Source organism: Prionailurus bengalensis, chromosome A3 (assembly GCF_016509475.1).
Source record: "Prionailurus bengalensis isolate Pbe53 chromosome A3, Fcat_Pben_1.1_paternal_pri, whole genome shotgun sequence".
NCBI classification, from domain to species: Eukaryota; Metazoa; Chordata; class Mammalia; order Carnivora; family Felidae; genus Prionailurus; species Prionailurus bengalensis.
This window is the reverse complement of record NC_057354.1, coordinates 2104805-2129243: the sequence shown is the minus strand read 5'-3', so window position 1 is coordinate 2129243 and position 24439 is coordinate 2104805. Positions and strand designations below refer to the sequence as shown.

Here is a 24439-nt window from a genome sequence, read left to right as displayed (position 1 = left end):
TCGTGCCCCTGCCTGAACCCTAACACCCAGATTCGGCGGTTTCAACCGAAGGGGGGCCCACATGAGGCTTTCCGTGCGAGGTGTCGCCTTGGGAAAGCACCCAGGGAATGGAGTGTGTGTCTTCAGAAAGAACCTTCCAGGAGATGCCTCAGTGGTCAGCGAGGTGCAGACAGGGTCCGCGGTTCTCCGTGGGGAGCCGAGTGCTCACGCGCCCCGTGCTCCCGTGGGTTCAGCCCACGTCACCGCACGCGGGGCCTGCTCCTGGCGGGACCGCCCCGGGGAAGCCACACCCGAGACCCGCACAAACCTCTGGGCTGGTCCCCGTCCAGAGCCGGAGCTGGCGGCCACAGCCCGGTCAGCGCCCCCACGCCCGTGGGTCTCCAGGGGTGAGCAAAACTTCTCAAACTCACGGCATTTTAACCGTTTGTTGGCATGAAGCGCGCAGCGATTGTTCTCATTGGTGGAAGGTGCCTCTCGGCTTCCTTGTCTGTCTGTGGTCTCGGAGAAGGGCCCTTGGGGCAAGTGTGACTCGTCCCCGACCCTGCCTCTCCTGGCCTGCGGTCAGTGGGAGGCACCAGGGAGAAGGTTAAACGTAGATGATGTTTCAGGCTGCGAACGGCCCTGAACAGGTGCCCGGGACAACCCTTCCTTTTGCAGAGGGGGGGCGGGGGGACGGGGCGGTGGTGACAGGGCCTCTGCAGAGCCAGCGAGAACCCCCATGATGTGCCCGGCCAGACCCAGCAGGGACACTGCCCCAGGCACTATGTCAGCGAGACTTGATGGGGAGTGAGCCGGAGAAGTCCTGGTGGCTCGCTGCTGATCCGCACGGCACCGTGGACCCCACACGGAGGGCCACTGCCAGGCCAGGCAAGGAGGCTTCCGGGGAGGCAGTCAGAAAGGTCCCAGGTCAGATCCCTTCCCGGGGGAAGGACGACGGAGTGCTGCCGCGTCCCCACCAGACAGCACCCTGCCGCAGGCTCTGTCCTGTGAGGCGGGGACACCACCGGGAATTGGGGGGGTGGGGGCTGAGCAGCAGGCAGGGGCCGCTGCTGTGTCCGGGGCTCAGGAAGGTGACGTCTGAGCTGAGCCCTAAAACACGAGAAGAAGCCGGCGCTCCAGACCGAGGCCTCCTCCCACCCCGGCTTCTCCGTCCTCTGGCAGAATCCCGTCTCGGCCCCACCAGGCCTGGGCTGCGGGGCCGCCGGCACTCGGGGTGCTTCTCCACGCGCTGCCTCCCCGGGGGCCAGGTGGGCAGAGACGGCGTGCACGCCTGCGACCGTGAGCACTGCAGACACGCGCGTGCCCGTGTGTGCCCTGCTCACCCTCGCCCCGGGGCCTGTGGCTCTTGATGGGGCCAGTGTGCGTGCGTGAGCGTGTTGGGGGCCTTGCAAAGAACCCACCCCCGGAAGTGTGGGGCGTGAGGTGTCCACGCTGCCCTCCTGTAGCTGTTTCAGATGAAAATCGAACCGGGTTTCCAGACCAGCACAGGTTTCTGGTTCCTTCCAAGGCCTGGGCTCCCATTTGGTATTTGGTTAAATACACAATCCTTACTCCTGAAGTTGTTTGTGAAAACAACAGCGACAGGGTCACAGGCACTTTCCGCCACGACAAGAGCCCCCAGCACGGACAGGGACACCTGTGAACCTGAAACCCGTCGGCGGAGCGCTGACGTGGCCTGGAGCCCGTCCCGTGGGCCCCACGTCCGCGGTAGACGCTGGGAATAGACTGGAGGCCCAGAGTCCCCAGGCGCCTTTCGGGGGGAACATAACGGGAAGTCGGCTTGAGTTAAGGCTCTCTGTCAGACCCTTCCCACGTCCTCACCGAAGCCTTCCAGAATCCTCGACGCTGGCGAAACTGATCGTTTTTTCTCACCCATTGACGCCCGTGTGCGAGAGTCCATTCGGTTCCACCGCTAACAGCTCCCAGAAAAAAGTGACACAGTTTGGCTTAACTTGCTGATTTAATTTCATTTGGTTTTTTTACCGCGATCGTATTTTTTCCTATAAACGGAAGAATAATCCCACGTAAGATGTTTGTAACCAAACAACTTCCCTGATTCTCTAGAGCAAGTTCTCTAGCAGGGCGTTCAGAGAAGACTCGAGGCATTTTGGGTTGTCACAGCAGGGGGAGGGTGGTGTTTCTGGCATCGAGTGGGTGGGGCAGGATTGCCACCCAGCCCCCTACAAATGCACAGGACGGCCACACCCCAGAGAATGACCCAGTTCCAGATGTCAGCAGTGCTGAGGTGTGCAGGCCCCGGTCTGGAGACGGGCGCTGGGGGCCGTGGGCCAGCTGGGGAGGCGGGGACGGTGAGCAGGCTGGCCGGGCACGCGGCAGTGAGCCGAGGGCACGCACGCACACGCCCGCACGCAGGGGCCTGTCTGGACGTTGTGGGGTCTCCTGTCCTGCGCTTCTGTGCTCGGATGGGGATCCTCATCATGGCCCGCGAGCATGATGCCTGCACACAGACTGCCCATCTCGCTGCTCTCGGGTTTGTCTCGTGTCTTCATTGTGGGGGGGAGACGAGGCTTAAGGGGACAAGGGCGAGCTTTGAGGCGTTCGTGAAGAGAAACATTGTTTGGACCCCACTTGGGAACAGCATGACACCTTCCCAACAAAACGGTGCCGACGGGAAAAGTCCCTGAGCAGTGGTGACTGAACTCTTTCCCGCAGGGCCGCTCACAACTCCCCGACCTTGGCGGCCTGCTTGACCCCGGTGGGAGGGGGTGTCAGGACCGCCCTCGGTGTCTGCACTCGCCCTACCGGCCACAGGGCAGAGAGGGGCCAAGGGCCAGGCCCAGCTGCAGCTGCATGACGGGACCGGTCACTGCACCTTCCAGGACCCCCACCTGGCCAGGTGTGAGCGAGGGCTGCACCAGCCCCTCCCTCCCTAAGTGGCCTGGGCGTGCCTGAGCGAGGCCAGGGGGCCCCCCACTGTCACCGTCACTAAGACTCCCCTCCCAGATAGATACTTGAAGGCACAACCATGCTGCTCTGTTCAGGAGACCTCTCTTTGTACTCTCTCCGTGGGAGTTTTCAGAACGACCTCCCTCCCCTTCCTAGAAGAGATCGGAAGTGAGGAATACCATAGCGGTGCATGGGGGAGACAGCGCCTTCTTCCACGCAGCAGTGTCGCGGAAAGAGACTCCACTAAGCACCTCTCGGAACCGACCTCATGCAAATGTGTGTTTAGAATGGCTTGCGTGTTCTCTTCGCTGGAGAACGGGGATGTGTCTCCCTTGTTTCATTTTGTGTTTGGTAAATACCACTTTACTTTGTCCATCCTGAGCTACCATGGAAACCAGCCAGAAGGGTGCCGACACTACCCTAGTTAAATATTTCAAACATACATGCTTGCAGGCGGACATGTACCGGTTTTCAAATGCACGTCGAAAGGGAAGAGAGGAGTGAACGATTGGTGTAGACTTGAGTGCCTCTTTCGTTAGGAACCTAACTGCCCTCAGTGAAAGTCAGGGCCACGTGTGACACTTGGGTGGGGGGCACGCTATTTATGGACGCACCTGTAACCCAGAGCCGCAGGGAGGCAGTGAAGTCAGGAGGGGGCGGTGAGCCAGAGGCAGAGGCAGGAACGACGCTCGGGTTCAGGGGATAGACCCTCACCGCCCTCGTGCCGTCAGAGGTGGGGCCAGTTCACGGCGCAGGATGGCATGTCACACCCCACTCAGCCTCCGACCGCAGACCCCTGTGTGACCGGCCACCTTGGAACCCCCGCCCCTGAGTCTCGTGTTTATGGCTGAGATTGGCCACGTGTTTACCAAACAGTAGGGCCACCCGAGAGCGGTCGGATGAGCTTGTGCAAATAGGCACGTGGTCACTCTGTGCGTGAGAGGTCACAGGTGCCCCGGGAGCCCATACTGGACCCCGGCGGAGGCAGCTTGGCTAAAAGGAAAGACGTACCAGCTGCGTTCTCTGGAGACTGCTCGGCGTCATGAGAGGGAAGGGCTGGTTTATTTTTGGAAAAAGAGAAGCTCGCGGCCTCACCAGGGCCCCCAGAGCCTTCCGTCCCGTGAGTGCAGATGTTCCTGTCCCGGGAGGCTGGGGGTGACAGGGGTCCGCAGGGCTGCACTGCCGGTCAGAGACATCAGGTGGCCCGGGGACCTTCCCCAGGAGGCACCGACTCGGGGAATGCAGACCACGGGGGAGGGGGCGGGCACGCCTCGGGATGCCGACCAGGACCCCCTTGGTTAAGAAGACGTCTCTAGGACATCAGACACTGAACTAACTTGAAAATGTTTCCGTGGATTTTTTCATCGAATCAGATGGACTTGTGCTCATGCTCTTGGCTCAAAGTGGAAGGAATTTGAGGTGTGAAGGGAGCAGCCAGCCTAGGACCTGAGGACGGGGTGGGCTGGGCTGTCGGGGACGTCAGGCTGTCTGTCGTCTGTGACCCCACCCTCAGGGGTCGGGGCTGCTGGGCGCCCCTGAGAAACACAGCCCTTGGGATCTGGCATGCGGGAATGTTGAAGCCGTTCCCGGGTTTGTGCCGCCTCCTGGGAGGAGTGGCTTCTGAGCCACGGCTCCGGAGAGTGGCCCGCGCACTCTGTACCCATCGCACTTTGCAAAAGCGCCAAGTGTCCCCGCCCGACGACCGTGCGTGGGAGCGCAGTCCCGGCTGTGCTCCAGAGCCCGGGCTTTGCACTGGGCTCCTCCCACCCCGCCTGTCTGTTCAACAGGCTCTTCTCTTGGCCTTGCCCACACACTGCTGTTTCTCTGGTGTTACTGGGCATCACGTCTACGCCCTGTGGGGCTGGTGCTTGACTCCAATGCCCCCCTCCCCCTGCCGAGCGTGTCCACCGTGCAGACCCCTGGACCCCACCCTGCAGAGCCCACTGTGTTGGGTCAGGAGGCGGTGTGGCGGGACCTGCCGTCTGCATCCCTGTCGCAAGGAAAAAGGGACGCTGTTACGTATTCACACACTCACCGCTTGATGCCCACCTCCAGCCAAGATGGCGGGGAAGTCACCCCAGGGAGACACCTGGAGATTCTGTCCCGAAGGCGGACGCTTGATTATTTATGCCCCCTGTTTACCTTCACCTCTGATGTTTTATGAGTCAGCCCGTTTACTTACAGCCAGTGCTCACGCTCGGCTTAATAATTCTATGCCCCTAACAGGTGAATGGTTAGATAATAGAAGAATGTGATGAATTATAACCTTTTGCACGTCGATTGGAGGTATGGATGATTATAGCCTTCCCCTGGCACGATTTTTCTTTCTTTTTTTTCCTCCTTTTTCAAAAAAAAAAGGCGATAATTTAAATCCTGCCTCAGGTCAGTTTTGCATTATTCACCTTTCGCTGGTGAATTGATGATGGAGGGAAATGACCCAGCTTCTTCCTCATATTGAGGAATCCCTGAAGACTTCACCTGGAGGTCACACTCAATTACACTCAGAGTCAGACACACAGAACAGCCCTCTGGTGCACGGAGAGCAGGACCGGGCGGCACAGAGCTGCCGGGAGCGTGGGAGAATAGTGTGCCGATTGAGGGGCCGGTGGGGGGAAAGCCCGCCTGGGGAGAGGGCCTCGCAGGTGGCTGTTGGGGTGCAGGTTGGGACGGGCAGGGCTCGGGGGTGGAAAGGATGGTTTCTTCTAACATGCAGCTTGCCCGTGAACTCGGGGGCCTCGGTCTCGCTGAAATGGAAGGCTGCGGTCCTTGGCGGGCCGTCCTTCTGTTCTCAGGTCCATTACCTCCCACCTCTCTCCCTAAAATAACAACCCCTGTGCTGAGTGCAAGGGCCAGGTCACATTATCCCTAGGAAGAGAGGACACCTGCCTTTGGGACTTGCCCAGAGAGCCTGCCGGGAGGGACCTGCCAGGGCCACACAGGTTGGCCTGGAGGGACCTTAAGGCCACCAGTCCTGGGTCCCCCAAGCCCCCAGGTGCCACAGACCATCTGCAAAGGGACCAGCCCCACAGCCTGTGCAAACACAGGATGGCGTTCTGTCTCCTTGAAGTCGGTGTCCGCTGACACAGGGAGTCCAGACTCCAGCCCAGCAGGGGGATGACCCCTCCCCAAGTCGTGGAGTGAGGCTGACCCCCCCAGGTCAGGGCCTCAGCCCACACCCTGCACCCCAGCTGTCCAGGTGGCCCCAAAGCACAGAGCTCATCCAGCCCCGTGAGCCTGGAGACCAAGGCCCAGAGGCTGTAAGCGACCCCCCGAGGCCCCACTCCCGGCACTGGGACGCCCGCCTGAGAAAGTCCCCCTAAATCCCGGTCCCAGAGCAACGTCAGCAGAACGAATCCAGTCCAGAGCACTGCTGATTCAGACTCAGCGGGGAGAGGCGATCGGAAACGGGAAACACTTTGTGAATAAAGCTAATTAAGAAATAGCGGATTTAGGGTTTCACGAGTGAGAGTGTGGCTCTGTGTGTCTGCACCGCGAGACACGTCTCCCCAGGTGGCTGGGCTCCACACCCTTCATCTGCCCCTTCTGGGAGATGCCCATACATGCTCGGGGCAGGGTGGGCCGTGCCTGGGGCGCCTGGGCACCAAGAGTGTGCAGCCTTGAGCAGGGGTGTGGCTGGGGTGTTCAGAGGGGAGGGGAGGGGAGGAGAGGGTGGGGCGGGAGGCAGGTGGGGCTCTACCCGTGTGGCCAGGGAGACCAGCAGCCCAGGTAGTGAGGGGTGGGGGGTCCCCCCCCGCCCCGTCGTACCCTAATCCAGGACAGGGAGCCCACCCATCCCGCAGCCGGGGGTAGTGCCCTGCCCGCCTGGGGGAGGCCACCGTGGCAGATGGCGTGCCAAGCTCGATGCCAAGGTGGACACTCACGCCTGCCCATGTCCGGACAGGGCTCTGGGATGGGCCCATCCAGGGACACCAAACCCTGCCTCCAGCATCCAGGAAGTCTCCTCCCTGGGCTGTCCCCCCCCTCCCCACCCACCACTGCCCCCTGGCTCAGCCCCGCCCTCACTACTAGCCAATTTGGACACATTCCTTCTCCTCCTTGTGCCTCAGTTTCCTTAACTGGGATACAAGGTTATGGGACAGTCCTAAGCCCACCTGCCCCTCTGAACACTCGGGGCTCATTCCAGGCCAAGCCACCACCCCCAGGTGTCCAGGCTAACGCCCCCCGACCCTGCTCTCTCTGCACCCCTGGGAGTCCAGTCCAGCCTGCAGAGCCCCCTCCGGCGTGACCCTTCTTGGGTTTCTTCTCCCCACCGTGAGCCTGACAGTAGGGCTGAAACCCCGCCATCCGCCCTATGCCCTCGGTGTCACCTTGTCACCCACACTGCCCCCCGGAAAGGGCTTCCTCGTTTCACAGAAGAGGAACCAAGGCTTGGGGGTGCAGGGGTCAAAACAAATACCGGCAGGGCCAGTGAAGAGCAGCCCGTGTCAGACCAGCCCTGTGACCCCGAAAGCCTGCAACATCGCCCCCCCATTCTACTTTATTTCTAGGCCCCAAACAGCCCTTGAATTTCATGAGGGCATCTGCCTGATTTCTGAGGCACCCACACCGTCCTGCTTCCACATCTGCCCCCTTCTTGGCTACTCATTCTCCCGACAACAAACTCCTATTCACCCCTCAGTACCCCACTCAGGTAGAATATCCCCCGGAAGCATCTATGCCTTCCCAAGATGGCCTGGATTGCAGTGCCAGCTCGAACCCGCCTGTTCCTGGCTCGTGCTGATCGCTGTCCCATGGAGAGTGTGGCTGTCCTGAGGACTAAGTCGGAGATTACCTGGGCCCACGGCGCCCCCATGACCCGTGACAGCCATCACTGTCATCAGGGCTCCTGGCCTGCCACTCCACACGAGCACTTGAGGGTGGAGGTTGAGGGTCACTTACTCGGTGCTCAGGAAGCATGGGGAACCCCACGTTTACATCTGTCCACTGAGTTTGCTCTGTGCCGAGTGAGTGGCCGTGAAGCCCTACGACCTCCCGGGCAGGGCAGCACCCACAGCGTGGGGCCAAAATAATGCCTCGGCCCCCTGCGGGCAGGGTGTGTCCACAAGCTGCCCGCACCTCTAGGAAGTTAACGTCTTAACCACACCTTCTTGGGCATCCGGTAAGAGGACAGCAGGACCAAGAGATTTCCTCAGGGCTCTTTGTTCTCCGCATGTGCAGGTGTGAGCTTGGCCGGATCCAACGGTCAGTTCAGCAGCGAGGACCCCCCCGCCCCGATCCCTGCCAGTAATGACCCTTCTAGCTTGGATGAGACTGTAAAGACCCAGTGATGGGGTGTGGCCAGCCTATCATGATGCCGGGCTGTCGGTTTGGGGAAAATTGTAGTGTTATAGACACGCACACAGCATACAAACACACACGCACGTACACGTGTACGCATGTCCTCGTGCACACACATACGTACCTGCGTGCATTGCACATACACGCACACACACGCACGCACCAATATACACCTGTATGTGCACACGCACGTATATAATTTCTAGCAACAGTGGCACAGAGGTCACGTTCACTCCGCTGTCCGGCACCTGGCCATCATTTACTCAGAAATACAGAATTCGGGAGCGCGTTGGGAAAATCCGCGGGTGTCATCCGTTAGGAAATATTTTTGAGAGTAACTGGAAGCATTATTTGTAACTAGCGCAATTGTGCATCGGTGTTTAGGCGCCGTGTTCCGAGTGGGCCTAGGGTGACCGCGTGTCAGAACGGCACGCTTGCTCCAGGGGGGCAACCGATCATCTGCACCAACGTTTCTGCCCGGAGACGTGGGCGTGTCTTCCAGGCTGAGGCTGCACGGGTCTGGCATCGATTTTCGCCAGATTTTGTTATTATATGTGTCTCACAGCTTTAAAATAGTAGCAAATATGTGCAATTTATTTAAACAACACTAGGGAAATTAACGCCATGCAAGCTCGTCCTCAGCAAATGAAGATAAAGCAGTTCAAAAAAAAAAAAAAAAAAAAGCAGCTTTATGAAAACTCTTTAAAACCCCGAGGCTGAAATAACAAAGGACTCAGGTGAGCATTCTGCCTGCTGGCGCCCAAGCCTTGCCGGTGGGGCAGACCTGTGTTCTCCGCACCGTCACTGGGGGAGACAGCGGGGGAGCCACAGATGGCCAGCACCCCCTCCCCCGGCTGTGCTTGTGGCCGGGGCTCCCTGGCATCTCGTGCAAGGCTCCCAAGTCCGGCAGGCTGCCCTCAAGCCGACACGCTTAAGAACAAACACTAACCCTGTCCCTCCTCCCGGGGCAGGTGCCCGGGGACAGGCGAACTATTTAGCTGCGAGCTGAGAAGCCCCCAGACCGGGCTGTGGAACGCATCAGTCACCTGGGGGCTCCTTAACACAGACTGCAGGCAGTTCTCCGGGAACGCTGACTCCTGCCGTGCCTCCGCACACATGACTTGAGGACGGGTAAAGGGAATGTGACCTCCAGGCAACGAGACCCACGAGTGAGGGGTGGCACTCAGCCAGGGGCTCCGGTCTTGAGGTCTGACTCCCAGGTTCAGATCCTGTCCCTGCCCACTGAGCTGTGTGACCTTCTGAAGTGACTCGGCCTCTCTGAGGCCCCCTCTGTGCCTCCCTAGGAAAGTGGGCTTGAGGACACGTCCTGCTGAGTCGGCGAGGGGAGTTCAGGCAGAGACCGCGAGGGACGCTCACGGCCCACAAGGCGTCAGCTACTCATGTGGGCAGGGAAGGCAGTTGTCTGTGCCCGGGCTGTGAGGGGACCGTGTGTGGCCAGGACCGTTCTGAAAGCGGTTCTGTGGTTCTCTGTGAAGCTCACGGAGGAAAGTAAGGATGCGACCCCATCGCTGTGTCATCCTGAGAGCCGGAAGATGAGTCACAGCAGCCATTGGTTTGACGTGAACAGAAGTCAAGGCCCCCGGGGACGTGCACACCTCGCGTGGCCCCTCTTCGATGAAGGTGGGGAGTGGTGGACGAAAGACTTGTGGTTTTAGTTGCCTCAAACGCTCGACTGCAGGAGCTCGGGCCGGGAGTCCGCTGGGGCCTGGGGGGCGTCCCAGAGGGGTCTCTCCTTCCCCTGTGGCTTGTCCACGTGACATTGCCCGTGGATTCGGGAAGAATTTACCTTTTCATCAAGTAGGCAGTTTTGTCCACATGTACTTAACTTATTTCTAAGCAGTTCTTTTGCAAAAAAAAGAAAGTGGGCAAGGTCCTGGGTCCACAGACGGCAGTGCTCAGACCACCCAGGCCCATCTTGCTGGCAGAGGGTGGGACCCGCCGTGGCTAGAGGCGGGTGGACCGTGGCCAGGTGCCGTGGGCTGTCCTATTCCAGGTCTGTCTTTGCCTTGCGAGCCGTGGTGTGCAGCTGGCTCCAAAGCAGAGTCAAACGAGCACCAGCCATGAAAACAGTGCCGGGGCACCCGGAAAAGGAGCAAGGAGGTGGCACACACAGAGACACCGTGCATACTCGGAGCTCCGCGCAGACGCCGTGCGCGCGCGTGAGGGTCCGCAGACACCGCGTGTGTATGTGAAGCTCTGCTGTGGCTCCTTTAATTTAGAAATGAATATAGAAGCTTTTTAATATAGAAAGTCATACATGTTGCAATATTCAGAAATATAGAAAGGTAAAAGGAATAAAGTAAACTTGGGGAAAGCTCCCTGGAGAGCAGAGAAAACAAAAGTTTACATTTTGATGTTTCCTTCCAGTCTTTTCTGTGTCCTTACACACACACACACACACACACACACACAAATAGGGACTTGTGCTACATGTATACTCTGTGGCCATTCTCCACTTACATTATTTGATGGACGTTCGTCATGTCCCCATCTCCAAAGGGTAGCTTTTAATGACTCTGTAATATCCCAAGATACAAACATAGCATTCTGCATTTGACTACAATTTAGGGGCGCCTGGGGGGCTCAGTCAGTTAAGCGTCCGACTTCGGCTCAGGTCATGATCTCACGGTGCGTGGGTTCAAGCCCCGCATCGGGCTCTGTGCTGACAGCTCGGAGCCTGGAGCCTGCTTCGGATTCTCTCTCCCCCTCTCTCTGCCCCTACCCCACACACGCTCTGCCTCTGTCTCTCTCTTTCTGTCTCAAAAATAAATACACATTAAAAAAATGTTTTTGCCTATTATTTGCGGCTATCAGATCTCCAGAGGTTTTTTCCCGATTATTTTCATTACTTGATGTATACATAATATCCATAATATTATTACAAAAACATCTGCAGTGAACGTTTTATATGGAGATGTTTGTTTGCGTGTAGTGTTTTGGGGACAGATCTCCAGCTGTGGAGCTACTGGGGGGTTTTTTCCTAATTTTTTTTAATTGATGTACAGCTGACAGCAAGGAGCATTTTTGAGGCTGTTGATGGACTGGCCCAAAGCAGCAGAAGGCTGTGGTTAGCCCCCAGCAGCATCCGGTCAGGGCTCAGCCACCATCCAGTCCCAGTGGCTGCCCCATAGGCAGGGACTCTGATGGCTTTAGTTGCCATAGCAACCCTCTGAAATCAGTGTTGTTATTGCCAGCCCCGTTTTATAAAAGCAGCTGGAGTTTGGAGGGACAGAGCGACTCGCCCAGAGTCAGTGGACCTTAGGGTGCACATAGACACGACACCGGGTCTGCCTAACGCCAGCTCCAACACCCTCAAACACCGCTTGAGCCGACTAACACAGCACAGTGCACAGGACTGAAGATCCATTCATTTAATCTTGTCAGTTTGATAGGTGAAGAGAGTACGTCACTTCAGTTTGCATTCATTTGATTAACGGAAGATGTGAACATTTTTAATAAGCTTACTGATTTTTTATTTTGCCATGACTTTCTATTCATGTCCTTTCCTGTTACCAAAAAGATTTAAATTTTTTATTGATTTGTAGGAACTCTTTATATAGTGAGACTCTCCATCCTTTGACAGATTTGTTGTAAATCATGTTTACCGGGGTTATCAACTGTGTTTAGGGTGTGTTTTCATAAACAAGAACTTTAAATTAAACTGTGTCTTCCAGGACACCTGGGTGGCTCAGTCAGGTAAGCGTCCAACTTCACTCAGGTCACGATCTCACGGTTTGTGAATTGGAGCCCCGTGCTGGGCTCTGTGCTGACAGCTCGGAGCCTGGAGCCTGCTTCCGACTCTGGGTCTCCCTCTCTCTCTGCCCTTTCCCTGGTCCAACTCTGTCTCTGTCTCTCTCTCTCTCTCTCAAAAATGAATACACATTAAATAATGTTAAAAAAATAAAAATAAATAAATAAACTGTGTTTTCCCTTGTGATTTTTTTCCCCATTCTTCTGTTGCTTGATTTTTTTCCCCCTAACACTTAGCCACTTTCCCAAGCATCATCCAGTCTCTCTGTGTTCATCTAGGACAGAACAGATTCTCTGAACAGATGCCTTTTCCTCTGCGCAGAACTTAACCAGACTTCTTTGCCTCTTCTCTCCCCCCTCTGACTAATGCTGCAGAAAGGGAAGCCGAGTGCAGGTCTGGACGCCTCTCAGCCTCCGAATGACACGCTGTTGCCGTGGCCCCAGCACCAGAATGCCAACGGGCTGAGGAGACAGAAACGAGACTGGGTCATCCCACCCATCAACGTGCCGGAAAATTCCCGCGGGCCCTTCCCACAGCAGCTGGTGCGGGTAAGTGGAGACCCCTCCTGCTGGCTGGGGAGGGTCTTGGCTCAGTGCGTCCTCTCCTCCGGGATCTTGCAGGTGAGTCTGGCGGGCTTGTCCTGGAGCGGGAGCACGGGATGGTCTGCACTCGGTGTCCAAGAAGGTCAAGATGGTAATGAGACGGCATGAGACAGAGATCAGAAGGGCAGCCTCGTCCTCCAGGGAAGGGGGGTCCGGCCGGACTTGGGTCGGCTCGCCTGTGCTGATGGAAGGGGGCGGGGTGGCGACTTGGGCATGGCCTTTGTCCTCTGACACCCTTCTTTGCTCACACTCTTTTCCAATTACGACTAAGACGCTGGATGGTGGAAAGACGGCGTGTCTGTGCTGGGGATGACGGTGGCGGTGGAAAGTTCCGGAACTTGGGACGGAGACTGTGACCCCAAATTTGGGGCTTTTGCATCCCTAGTGGGGGGTAGGGCTCCTGCAGTGCACGAGCTCCCGGCCCCCTCCCCAGAGGTGCTTTCCCTGGGAGAAGGGAAGAAGTGGTTCTACAGATCTGTGTTTCAAAATCAAGGCCATCAACTAGCACTTCCTCCTTCCCTTTGGAGAAAATTGCAACCCATTGCGGGCAATACTTTGGTAAAAAGACGGTGAGGATCCTGTTTAGCGCCCCATCGTTGGGGAGCGCCTCACCCCACTGGGCGGGGTGTTGCTACGGGTGGCCTTCCTTCCGGGGGCTGCTGGGCCTGTCCTGTCTCCGCTGCACCCACGCAGGGAGCTGGGCTGTGTGTTTCAAATGCAGACACGTTGCAGAGCAAGGCAGCGGGCCCCCGCAGCCGATGCCCCTCCACACACGCCACGGCCTCGGTGCCCTGGCCACAGAACCTCACGGCCCGGCGGGCACTGCACCTGAGGTGGTGACCTGAGACAGGACACTTGTGCTCATCCCCAAGCACCAAGCCCCTAAAACCCTCGGAATTTCCTGCCCCTTGAGAGCGCTGGAGTTGTCTTTTGTCATGTTAATGGTGACTTTTGGAGAGTCCCCTAAGGACTGGGGACTGGTTACCGGTTGCCAGGGGAACCGACTCCGAGAGGGGAGACCTTACTTTCAGCCCTGCCCCCAAAAGCCTGGGACGGGGAGGGGCTGGAGGTCAAGTCTGTTGCTAGTGGCCAGTGACTTAATCAACCAAGTCTGTAATGCACCTTCCATAAAAACCCCGAGGGACAAGGTGTGGAGAGCCTCCTGTTGGCGGCCCGGGGAGGGGCAGGGAGCCTGGCATGTCCGCATCTTACCCATTGGGGGTTCCTGACTTACACTCGTTATGACAATCTAGCGAGTAGACTTGCTCTGGGCTACGAGGGGGTCGTGGCAGGCCCTCTGGGTGGGAGCCGCCATGCGGGACTGAGCCCCTCCCTGTGGGACGGACACCTGCTGTTTTCGCAGCCCGCGTCAGAATAAACTGTGTCAGTTAAACTTCAGACACCCAGCCGGTGTCACAGGATTGCTTGGTGGGGGAGCCCCCCACCCTCGGGGGTCAGAAGTGTGGCCTGTCTTGCAGGCGCGTGAGGGCGCAGGAGGGACGCGGGACAGTCTTTCCACTCGTGGGGAGAAGCCACCCTCTGACCTCAGTTCCCCCTCTCCCGTGAGACGGGGAGCTCGAGCTTTCCAGAGCCCCTCCTGCCCTGGAGTGTCCTGAGTGTCGGGAGGTCCCTGTGATGCAGGCACAGACTTGAGCGAAACACTCAAGACGTGAACCCCAATCTGGGGGTGGAGTCCCAGGATCCCGTGTTCAAGGTCAGTCTGCCAACCCCCGGCCACCGACAGGATGAGGGTGCTGATGACTTAGCTCTGTGGCCCCCCACGTGCGTGCTCCCTCTCCGCCCTCTCTGCCCTCGGGACCCGTGTCTGACTAGCACTCGTCATCCGCCCACCTAGTGTTTTTTTGTCAGGGATTCATTTTTAATGTAAATTATGCTAAGAGGAGACTTTATTTGCGGTCACAGTTGGAAAGCTGGCATTGGTGGCTGCGAGGAAGGCTGACCCAGAGACTCGCAGAAGGCAGAGAAAACACAGCTGTCGGTGGCTGGCTGTGTAATTGTCAGCCTCAGAGCCTGAAGGCCGCCTGGGACTTGTGTCTAAGGGAGGCGAAGAGCAAATATCAGCCTTCCAAAGAGGCCGTAGTACCAGCAGCTTCCTCTCGAATGTCATCAGGATGGAAAGCCAAGTGGAAGGGGGGCCGGCTTGCCGTTGTGTGGTTCAGTCTTACTTACGGCCTCGTGCTTTGCACTGCTCGAAGATCAGCTTGGTAGGAAGCAGTTGCTCTGACTCAGGGGTCGCCAGACTTTTTCTGTAAAGGCCAGATAGTGGCCGTTTTAAGCAGCCAGCCAGGTTCGGGTTCAAATACTCAACTCTTTGCGGTACGAAAGCTGCTGTAGGCAACGCGTAAACTATCCCCGTGTCTGTCTTCCAATGAAACCTTATTTACAGAAACAGGCACTGGGCCAGATGTAGCCCAGTTTGACAGGCGCACATCCAGCTTACCTCCCAGCATCTGGGAAGCACCCTGGCCCACCTCCCCGGCACTTGGCGGGAACCTTGTAGTGAGTGCGCGACCTTGTGATGGGTACCGAGGGCTCTGGTCTGCTCACGCGCCGCAGGTGCACGCGTGATATTGTGCGTGCATCCTGGCACTTCTGGAATGTTCTGCTGTCCTGGCTTTCAGAGTTTCTCAGGTTAGTGGTCCTAGTAGGGACACACGAATCTTTCCTCCTCTGCGCCCATCCGTACACAGGCTGTGAAAGGTACCGTAGGCAGAGCCCCCGACCCGCGAGGACTCCCAGGGCCTGTCCCCTCCTGGATGATGGAGAAGAAGACACTTCTGTACTTTCTACCCGAGGGACCCACTGTGGTCTCAGGGGCCGGTCAGTCATAGCTGGAGGCAAGAATAGCCAAGTCTCCCCCGCCGGCCGAGCCTTCGGCTCCCACACGGCCCGTGGATGCATTGATGGGGGAGAGGGTTGGTCACAAGGACATCTGTGTGCTCTGATGGGGGCCGCAGCATCCCGAGGACCCCCTTGTCGCTGACACGTCTAACCTGGACCTCGAGGAAGGAAACGGGAACGTGGCCTCAGGTGTCCGCCGAGAAAAGCAGGGAACCGGTGGCACCAGCTCAACCTCGCTGTCCCCTGGCCCGCCCCGTGGCTGTGCTTTTGAACAAATTTGTCCTCCGCTCCGCGGACACCCTGGCGTGTCCAGCAGCCCCCATAGGGAGGGCCACCTCCATGCTGGGCACGGCCACTCCAAAACAGGCCACGAGCTGAAGGATAGGGTGTGGGTTAGTGTTAGCAGTCGGATAGGGTGTGGGTTAGTGTTAGCTGACTGCTATCAAGGGCATTCCCGGAATTTCAGAACTGAACACAAGACGGGTTGTTTCCTGCTCCTGTGAAGGTGGTTTGGGGGAGGGGGGCTCTGTACCACGGTCACTCGCGGCCCCGGAATGAGGGCTGCGGGACTGGCTAGGCCTGGCCGTGGCATGCACTGATTTTGCCTGAAGTCCACTGGCCGAAACCAGGTGTGTGGCTGTGCCTTATCGCAAGGGACACGGAGAAACGGGGGCCAGCTGTGCAGGGAGGGAAGGGGATGTGCGTCTCTGCCCCCCGGAAAGTTCCCCTGAGAGAGCACGTGTGTCCTTTCGTCTGTGACGCCTCCCCTGTGCCAGGGGGACGGGACGAGGGGTGGCCTGACGAGAGGTCAGACCTGACCCTCCAAGCCTGGTCTTCGCCCCACGGCCCCCCTTGCTTTCTCCACAGCACTTAGTACCACGTGACTTCATGATTGCTACTTACGCATCTGAGCACAGGCCTCCCGCGCCTCTAGTGTTGTAAACAGCAGGCCTTACCTTCATTGAATGAGTGATGGAAGCAAAGCCCAGTGGGGGGCGCTGTCTGGGCACCCAGCGGCTCACACACCGTGGAGGCCGGGACACCAGGGTCCCGGCAGAGATCTCGGCCCCTCCTGGTGGGCCTTCAGAGTTTCTTGACTGATGGTGGAGTACTTTCCGTGGAACGGAATCCCAAGCCGAGCTGGGATCTTATGGGGAGATGCATCCTCAGCAGATGGAAAACAGAATCTCCCTACAGTTTCTGTAAGAGATTTGTCTTTTCCAAGTGCACGCCCAGTGATCATGTCAGAACTCGGGGCAGAAGCACACACACACGTGTGCACCCGTGCCATCCCACGTGATAGCACACGCGTATGACACCCACACTGTCATGTGCTCACCTCCTGCCTCCCTCCTCCTCTCGCTCCCTCCCTTCCCCCCATTCAGCTCTTACCTAGCCCAGGCAGGGGTTTGGGGAGGCTTCCTGCCCCCGTCTCTGTCTGCAGGACGTTGATGAGTTTCCTGTCCCTGTTTTGGGGGAAGTTGCTCCAGAAAGAAGCCCGAGTCCCAGCAAACGTGAATACAGCTTGATGGGGCCGGGAAGCCAAGCGAGGAGCACTTTGAGGTTCAGCTGGGATCAGCTGCAGTTGTGTGCTCATTAAGGCATTTCATTCTGATAAAATATGCTAAATGAAAAACTGGGCAGGAGAGAAGCAGGCAGAACGTTCTTCCCCAAAAGCCTCTGTTAATTACAGGCTTTTTCCTTGGAAGGACTAGCATTAGTTCTGCGATGCAGGGAGAATGAATAAGCGACTTGGGTGGAGGAGAGCCCTGAAAAGGGAAGGCTGGCCACGACGGGCTGGGCCGCCAGGAGCGGGGAGTGTCTGCGGCACGGTATGGAAGCGCTCCTGCGGGCGTGCCCACCGGAATTAGGCCGCCGTCTAAATTTAAGTGGGGAGGGGAGAGCAGCCACATCACAGAGGCAGCACTCGGAAGCTCCGGGCTGTCCCTGCTTCAGAGCCGAGGGGGGGACACTCGCAGGCGGGCTGATCCCCTGGGAAGCCGGAGACCCTGTGTTCTGGGAAGGGGCAGGAGGGGATTTTCCCTGCTCCTGAATCCCGGCTCTGGAAGGGACGGTTTGGGGCCAGCTGAGGTGCCCAGCACCGTGCAGGCACCGGAGATTCCGAGGGAGAGGACTAGAGCGCTTTCCGGCTCCGAGGGCCTGCGGGCAGGCCGCCTGCTGCCCGTCATTCAGAATTTGGTCCCTTCGCTACCGCGGTTGGGATTCCTTCATGTGTACCTTCGTGGAGGGTTCTGAAAAGCCACTTGCTTTCCTAGCGTGTGTGTTAGGTTTGACTTCTGGCAAGATTCGGAATGAGGATAAAATCAGACTTCTAAGAAGCCTAATAAAAATTCAGAACTTGTTACCTTGAGAGGTTGTCCGGGGCAACTGTAGGAACCCGCTCAAGATGATGAGGAAGAAGGCTGTGCTACCGGGAAACGCGTCCTTCAATTTCAGAAGTCGGTATTTTAACAGACAGCAGCTCGTGCAAACCTGTCCTCGGAGCAAGGCCTGGAAAGGAGATCGTCACATAATCGCTTAGCACACAGGGTAGCCACGCGGCAAAGGTGAGAGATGAGCGGGAGGCCGTTTCTAGAGCAGGGAGCTCACGAGAGCACGGCTGCAGGGGGCTCAGAAGGACTGCCAGAATCCGCGTCCCACCTACCAGCCCAAGAGAGCTGAGAAGACCGGACCGGTTCGCATTTTCCAGGATAAGTTTGGCTCCTGTTCTGTGCACAGGTGCCACGTTGCTTCATATCCAACCACAAACATTTGCCGACCTGTGTGGATGCGGATGGGTGGGGTCTCTGCAGAGCTCCGTGAGCGATGTGTCCTGGGCCGGGGTCGGCACTGTGAACGTGTGAGACAGGGACACGGAGAGTCACCCCGTATCCGACCCAGGGTAGACCCTCCATAGATGTTGATCAGATGCATGAATGCGTTTGATGGGACCAGCTGAAGTCTGACTCGTGTTATCCTGCGAAACGTCCGCTGGGTAACCTTGTGGTGTGGTCATCACTGCGTTCGCCTAGGAACCTAGTTTCTGGCTCTTGGAAGGCATCCATTCATGTGTGAGTGACCAAGCGATCATTATTCACCGTCTCACGAAAGTCAGGTGGCCCTTTAAAACGTGGCATGTGTGTGTTTCCCCCCTTCTTCTGTTCCCTCAGTCTCCAAGACAGGGTCTCACTCCTTAGCATGTCTCACAGGACCTCATGGTCTGACTCCACTCCTTGGAACACCCAACTACAGCCACGCTAGGCTACGTGAAGATTGGTCACACCCTTGGTTACCTGGACTCCTGCGTACGAGCCCTTCCCTCAGCCTGGAGGGCTTTCTCACTGCACCTGACGCTCCCCAGCCTGGCCCCTCCCTGCCTCCTCTGAGAATACCCCGCTTCCCAGGACCGGCACAGGCCCTCCCACAGGGGGCATGGCAGCCCCATTGCCTGCCACCGTGGCAGAGTTTTTGACACTGTTTTGTCATGAGTATTGATCTGTCTTTCCCACTAGACATAAAGGTCCTTGAGGGACAGTCCGCCTGTCCAGCACAAACTTGGGGACAAAGTAGGTGTCATTAAGGACTTATCAAATGAGTGAATGACACAGCTATTGTGCCCATCTCTACTGGTTAGCCTTTCATGATCATTTTGAAGATTGTGAGGTTTAATATACAATCCTTGAAAGTAATTACTTTGGAAGTTCCACTTCTGGTGATGGTAAAGTAGCGTATGTCAGACTAACACTTCTGAAATAACAATTATAAACTCGGCAAAAAAAAGTCTGCAACTATTTGAAGTTGTTGGACAGTGGTCAGTAGCCGACAGGAACTGAAAGGAGGAAACAGCACTGGGCGAGATCTTGTTTATGTGACTTTCCCTCTGAGATCACCTCTCATCCTGCCATCAACAGGCAGCTAGCTGTCACACAGAAAACCAACCTCGCTGGTCAGAGGGGTCGGAAGATGGGGTTTAGAACTAACAAAGCAGTGGAATGTGAGGGGATCAATCCTGTAAGACGTGTAGCCACAGATGGAGAATTTCACATCTGCTTATAACTTCAGCCTAGCCGGGGAGCTGTGCATGTGGGAGGGAGACTCCAAAGAACCCAGCAAAAAACAACAGCAAGAAGATCGAAAGAACTGAGCGGAAGTTTCAACTGCTGTCTCCTGCAAGGGAAACAGATTTAGATTTAGGTCCAGCCGAGTTAACTCCCTGCCTTAACAGAAATGAACACCCTTCAGAGAAAGGTAACAGAACCAGTCTGTACAATGTATCATCGACAATGACCAAGACGCAATCAAAAATTACTAGACATATCCCCGGAAAATAGACAGAAAAGAGAGAAAGAAGACAAAATGTAACCCATAATTAAGAGGGAAAAACTGCCCACAGAATCTAACTCTGGGATTACTATGTTAAAATTACCAACAAGACTTTTGAAATATCTTGTACAGATACGTTCAAGGACTCAAGGGAAAACACAGTCAGAACGAATGAATACATGTGGAACCATAGCAGAAAAAATGAAAACTGAAAACAGAACCAAATCGAAGTGGTGAAGCTGAAAAGTACAATATCTCTAATAAAAACTTGCTGGATGGGCTTCCAAGTGGATTGTAGGTGGCAGAAGGGTCACTACATTTAAAGATAGACCAGGGGGTCTTGGGTGGCTCAGTCGGTTGAGCGTCCAACTTCGGCTCAGGTCGTGATCTCGCAGTTTGTGAGTTTAAGGCCCACATGTGGTCTTCTGCTGTCACCACGTGGAGCCCGCTTCAGATCCTCTGTCCCTCCCCCACTCGCAGTCTCTCTCTTTCTCAAAAATAAATAAAACATTTTAAATAATTAAAGATAGATCAGTAGAAATCACCCAATCTGAAGAATGGTAGAAACACAAAATTTCAGCTGGATAAGAGAAGCAAACTTACAGAGAGCCAAGAAATCTATTGAACCACAAGTAGGATAAATACAGAGAAAGCCCAATCTTGATCATTAGTCAAACTGATGAAATGCAAAAACTCAAGAGAAATCTTGAAAGCAGAGGAAGAGACACAGTCTTTCAGAGGGCAGGGGCAGCGAAGGTTGGCTTCTCTTTCGGAGGCCACTGGGCAATGGAAGGCCATTTTCAAGTTGCTGAATGAAGAAAACTATCAACCAAGAATTCTGTATCCAGAAAAAAAAATGTCCTTTAAAATTAAAGGTGGAGGGGCGCCTGGGTGGCGCAGTCGGTTAAGCGTCCGACTTCAGCCAGGTCACGATCTCGCGGTCCAGGAGTTCGAGCCCCGCGTCGGGCTCTGGGCTGATGGCTCAGAGCCTGGAGCCTGTTTCCGATTCTGTGTCTCCCTCTCTCTCTGCCCCTCCCCCGTTCATGCTCTGTCTCTCTCTGTCCCAAAAATAATAAATAAACGTTGAAAAAAAATAAAATTAAATTAAAGGTGGAATGAAGACATTTCTGATAAGCAAACTGAGGGAATTCATTACCAGCAGACCCAGAAGTGATAAAGAATGTTCTTCAGGCTGAAAAGAAAGGACAAGGCTGGAAATTTTTTAGATCTGCAGGAAGGGATGGGGAGAACAGGAAAAGATACACTTGGGGGATAATATTTTACTGAAAAGACAGCTGACTGTTTAAGGCAAAGGTGTGGGGCTGTATTGTGGGGTTTATAATTCATAAGAGCTAAAGAGAAGGTGGCATCCACGGCTTTGTCACCGGAACGGAAGGAGCCGTTGACTAAAGACGTGACTCCAGGGGAGTTCTTAATGACCTGGAGTGACGTTCTCCTGGAAACTCTGTGACTCCTCCCGCCGTGAGTCCCGGTGGAAACTGCCGCTTTCCCAGCACCCCCGTGGGGGGGCTCAGGCCCTGCCCCCCGCCCAGCCCGGGTTCCAACACAAACACACCACTCGAGACCCTTCCGCAGCAGCCGTCCAGCCTCCCTGTAATTACACATCGTGTGGAGACCTGAAGGGAATTCACACTGTCCTTGCTAAAGCCCGAGGGACGTGAAGAAAGCAGCCGTTCACCGACTCGGCGGCCTTGGGTTCTGTGATTTAATCAATCGCGCGAGAGAACCGTGCAGATCCTTTGTGTCTACCGTTCCCTCGCCGGAGCAGAAAACGTTCCCTTTCTTGAATTGCTTTAATGGCTGTATTTATGCAGCTGAAAGATCTTCAAGAAACGGGAGTAGAATCAAATCACTGCAAACGCTCCGATAATTTATTGGAGAATATTTAATTAGAATATATTAATATTTTAGATTTCCATCATTAATTTAATATTCAGAGATTTGATTTAGTCGTTGAATTGCTGTAGCGCCTTGTGCGGGTGGGTGTTTGGGGCAGGCGCTCTGAGCACCTGCCACAAACGGAGAGTCACAGCGGGGCTCCCGCTGAGTAGGACTTTTGCCATGGCCACCGGGCTCGAGTCTGCAGACCAGACATCATCTGCAAGTGTGGGCGCGAGCTGGGAGTTCCGTTGGGCCTCACTGTGGAGGCCAAAGAGGAGGTCGGGCCGATCAGGGCTCAGAATATTCTGGAACTCAAGGAGCAGCGTCCAGCAACGGTGGGAGGAGGTGGCTGGGCAGGTGAGGGCTGCATCCCACCTGGCTGGCAGGTCTGGCTCACTGTTCCTGTTCTCACTTACCTCCAGGACAATTTAGTTGTTACCAGGGAAACTCCCCTGTCCCCTCTGGCTGCCCTGGGGCTATCGTAGGGTGGGGCTGGTCCTCCGACAAGTGCCAAGAGGAGGTCGAGTCCTCAGAGTATATTGGGGTAAGGCTGCTGGCGGCCCTCTCCTGGAAAAGGGTGTCCTTCATTCTGGTGTGAAATGGTGACAGCAGGTCGTGGGGAAGGTTATCTGTTCATCCATCACACGCTCATTAAGCTTTTACGTACAACCTGAACGCCCGTTCTGTGCTGTTCAGGTGCAGAGGGTACACAGAGAGTGGATGAGGCAGAGTCCAGCCACCCTGGAGTTTACGTTCAGGGGAGAGAGATAAGTAAACCAACTATTAGGGGCCAGAGGGTGTGGGGTACAGCAGCAGAAGAATCATGGTCCTGCAGAAGGGAAGAGATTTGAGCAGGGGGAACAGCAGAGTCTTAGAGGAAGAGCCAGGAGGTCAGAGTGGCTGAACGGAGACAGCCAGAGAGAGGGGGAGGGTGAGCAGCCAGCTTGGAGAACCAGAGGTCCAGGTCCTGAGTGGGGCGTGTGACTGTGGGGGGGACTTGTTTTTCTCTGAGACCCAAGGGGTGATGGGATGAGGCTTAGATTGGCCAAGACCCCTCCGGCTGCCGCTCAGGGACCAGGCAGTGTGGCAGCAGCCGAAGGAGACTGCCTGGTGAGGGGGCCCCTGCAACGGCCAGCACCGAAGGGCGTTGTTCCACTGCCCTTGCTTGGCACGGTAACGGAGTTGAAAACCTCGACAAAACCTCTTTGTTACGTTTCCATCTCAGTGAAATTCAAGATTTGGGATCTGCTGCTGCTGTGGGAGTAGCGAGACCCTTGGGCTCTCCCCGATCTGAGCCTGGGCTTGAAGGGAAAGAGGCCACCCCTGTGTGACTCTCCACCCCCCCCCCATCCCTCCCTGAGATCCCAGAGCAGCGGAGGGCGCGCCCGGCCTGGCCCACGGTGGGTGGACCAGCAGCCGGAACCCGGTCACCTTGCAGATGCGTGTAGTGTGATGTTAGCGGAGTTCCACGGAAACGTGAATTCGTTCCCAGCATTTACGCTGTGGAACGTAGGGCTTCCGTTCCCTAGAGAAAAACCACACGTGAGAGTATTTCCTTGAACGCTCGGGACAGCCGCCGTCCACGAGCCCGTCCTGGGTGCAAGCATCAGCGGGACCGAGAGCCTCTGCCCCTGCTTCGCTCACCGACAGTCCCGTGGGGCCCCTGTGAGCATCTGGGTCGCGTCCCCCGGGGCCAGAGTGCACCGAGCAGCTCCGATGGGGCCAGCACATTCCTGGGAAGGACAGGGCAGGCCCATGGGCACGGAGCGACACGCGGGTGCGGGCAGGACACAAGTGGGCAGGGGCCCTGGCCAGCCAGCACCTCGGGGTGGATTCCAGCTCCGCTTCCTGCCGGGGGTCGGGGGGTGGGCGGCAGGGATGTGGGCAGGAGCGCCTGGCAGCCGCAGGAGAAACATCCCGCTCTGTGTCTGACCCGGGGCTCCGGGCCGCTCCCCCATCCTGGGCAGGCCAGCGCCTGCAAACACCGGGGAGTGACGTCCCCACCAAGCCGCGGATTGGCCCGCGTGGCCATGTGGTGAGCCTGGCTCCGGGGTCAGGGCGCGAGGATGGCACACTGGGGAGCGTGAGGGGCTGAGGCCGGCGAGCAGGGGCGAGGCACCCGTGCTTTAGGTTTGGGGGGGGCAGGGGCAGGGGTGAGGACGGGGCCTGGCGAGGAGACTGTTCTGGAGGGTCCCGCAGGGACCCCTGCTTCTGGGCAGGGCGTGCAAGACAGGCCGGGCTCTTCATGCTGTGCGGTCTGCCCTGCAGGGCGGCTCGGGGCCCCCCCCCCGCTGGCTCCCTGAAAGTCACCTCGGGACCGGCGCCTGCGAGGCGTGTCTGCTCCTCGAGTGGCCCTACGTCAGGGGTGATGCGGGGGTGGCAGTGGGGGCCTTGGCCCGGACACTCGTGACCCACAAGGCGTGAGAGCCTCCCTTGGACCTCGGGGTCCACTCGGTGGCCTCAGGGCCGTGGGGCTTCGGGCCCCGGTGCGCGTGGTTGGGAGGCCGCCGCAGAGCACCCTCCAGAAGCCCAAGCCCCCAGGGCTGGGCCTTGCAGGGACGGAGCTGGGACAGCGTAGCACACAGGCTTTGTTTTCAAAGATGGCTGCGTGCTCGGAAGGGAACGGACAGCACAGGAGCGTGGCTGCAGGTGAAAACACGGGCCCCAGGTCCTTCTCCCGCGTCCCAGGCGCCACCCAGACATGGGGTCAGGAGCTGCCTGGGTGCCTGGAACAGGTGCTCCCTAGAGCCAAGGAGGAGACGGGCTGAAGGCC

At 57.0% G+C, this 24439-nt stretch overlaps 1 protein-coding gene across 2 annotated transcripts in view; it reads left to right on the top strand.

Moving 5' to 3' along the window:
- Positions 1-24439, top strand: part of CDH4 (cadherin 4) — a 541742-nt gene that overhangs the window by 395217 nt on the left and 122086 nt on the right. For both annotated transcript variants that reach the window (XR_006292859.1, XM_043553542.1), the window contains exon 4: positions 12352-12525. Coding sequence is in view for 1 of the 2 variants with exons in the window: in XM_043553542.1 (XP_043409477.1) it covers positions 12352-12525 (174 nt within the window). In the remaining variant the exon portion in view is untranslated. The remainder of the gene's footprint in view (positions 1-12351; positions 12526-24439) is intronic.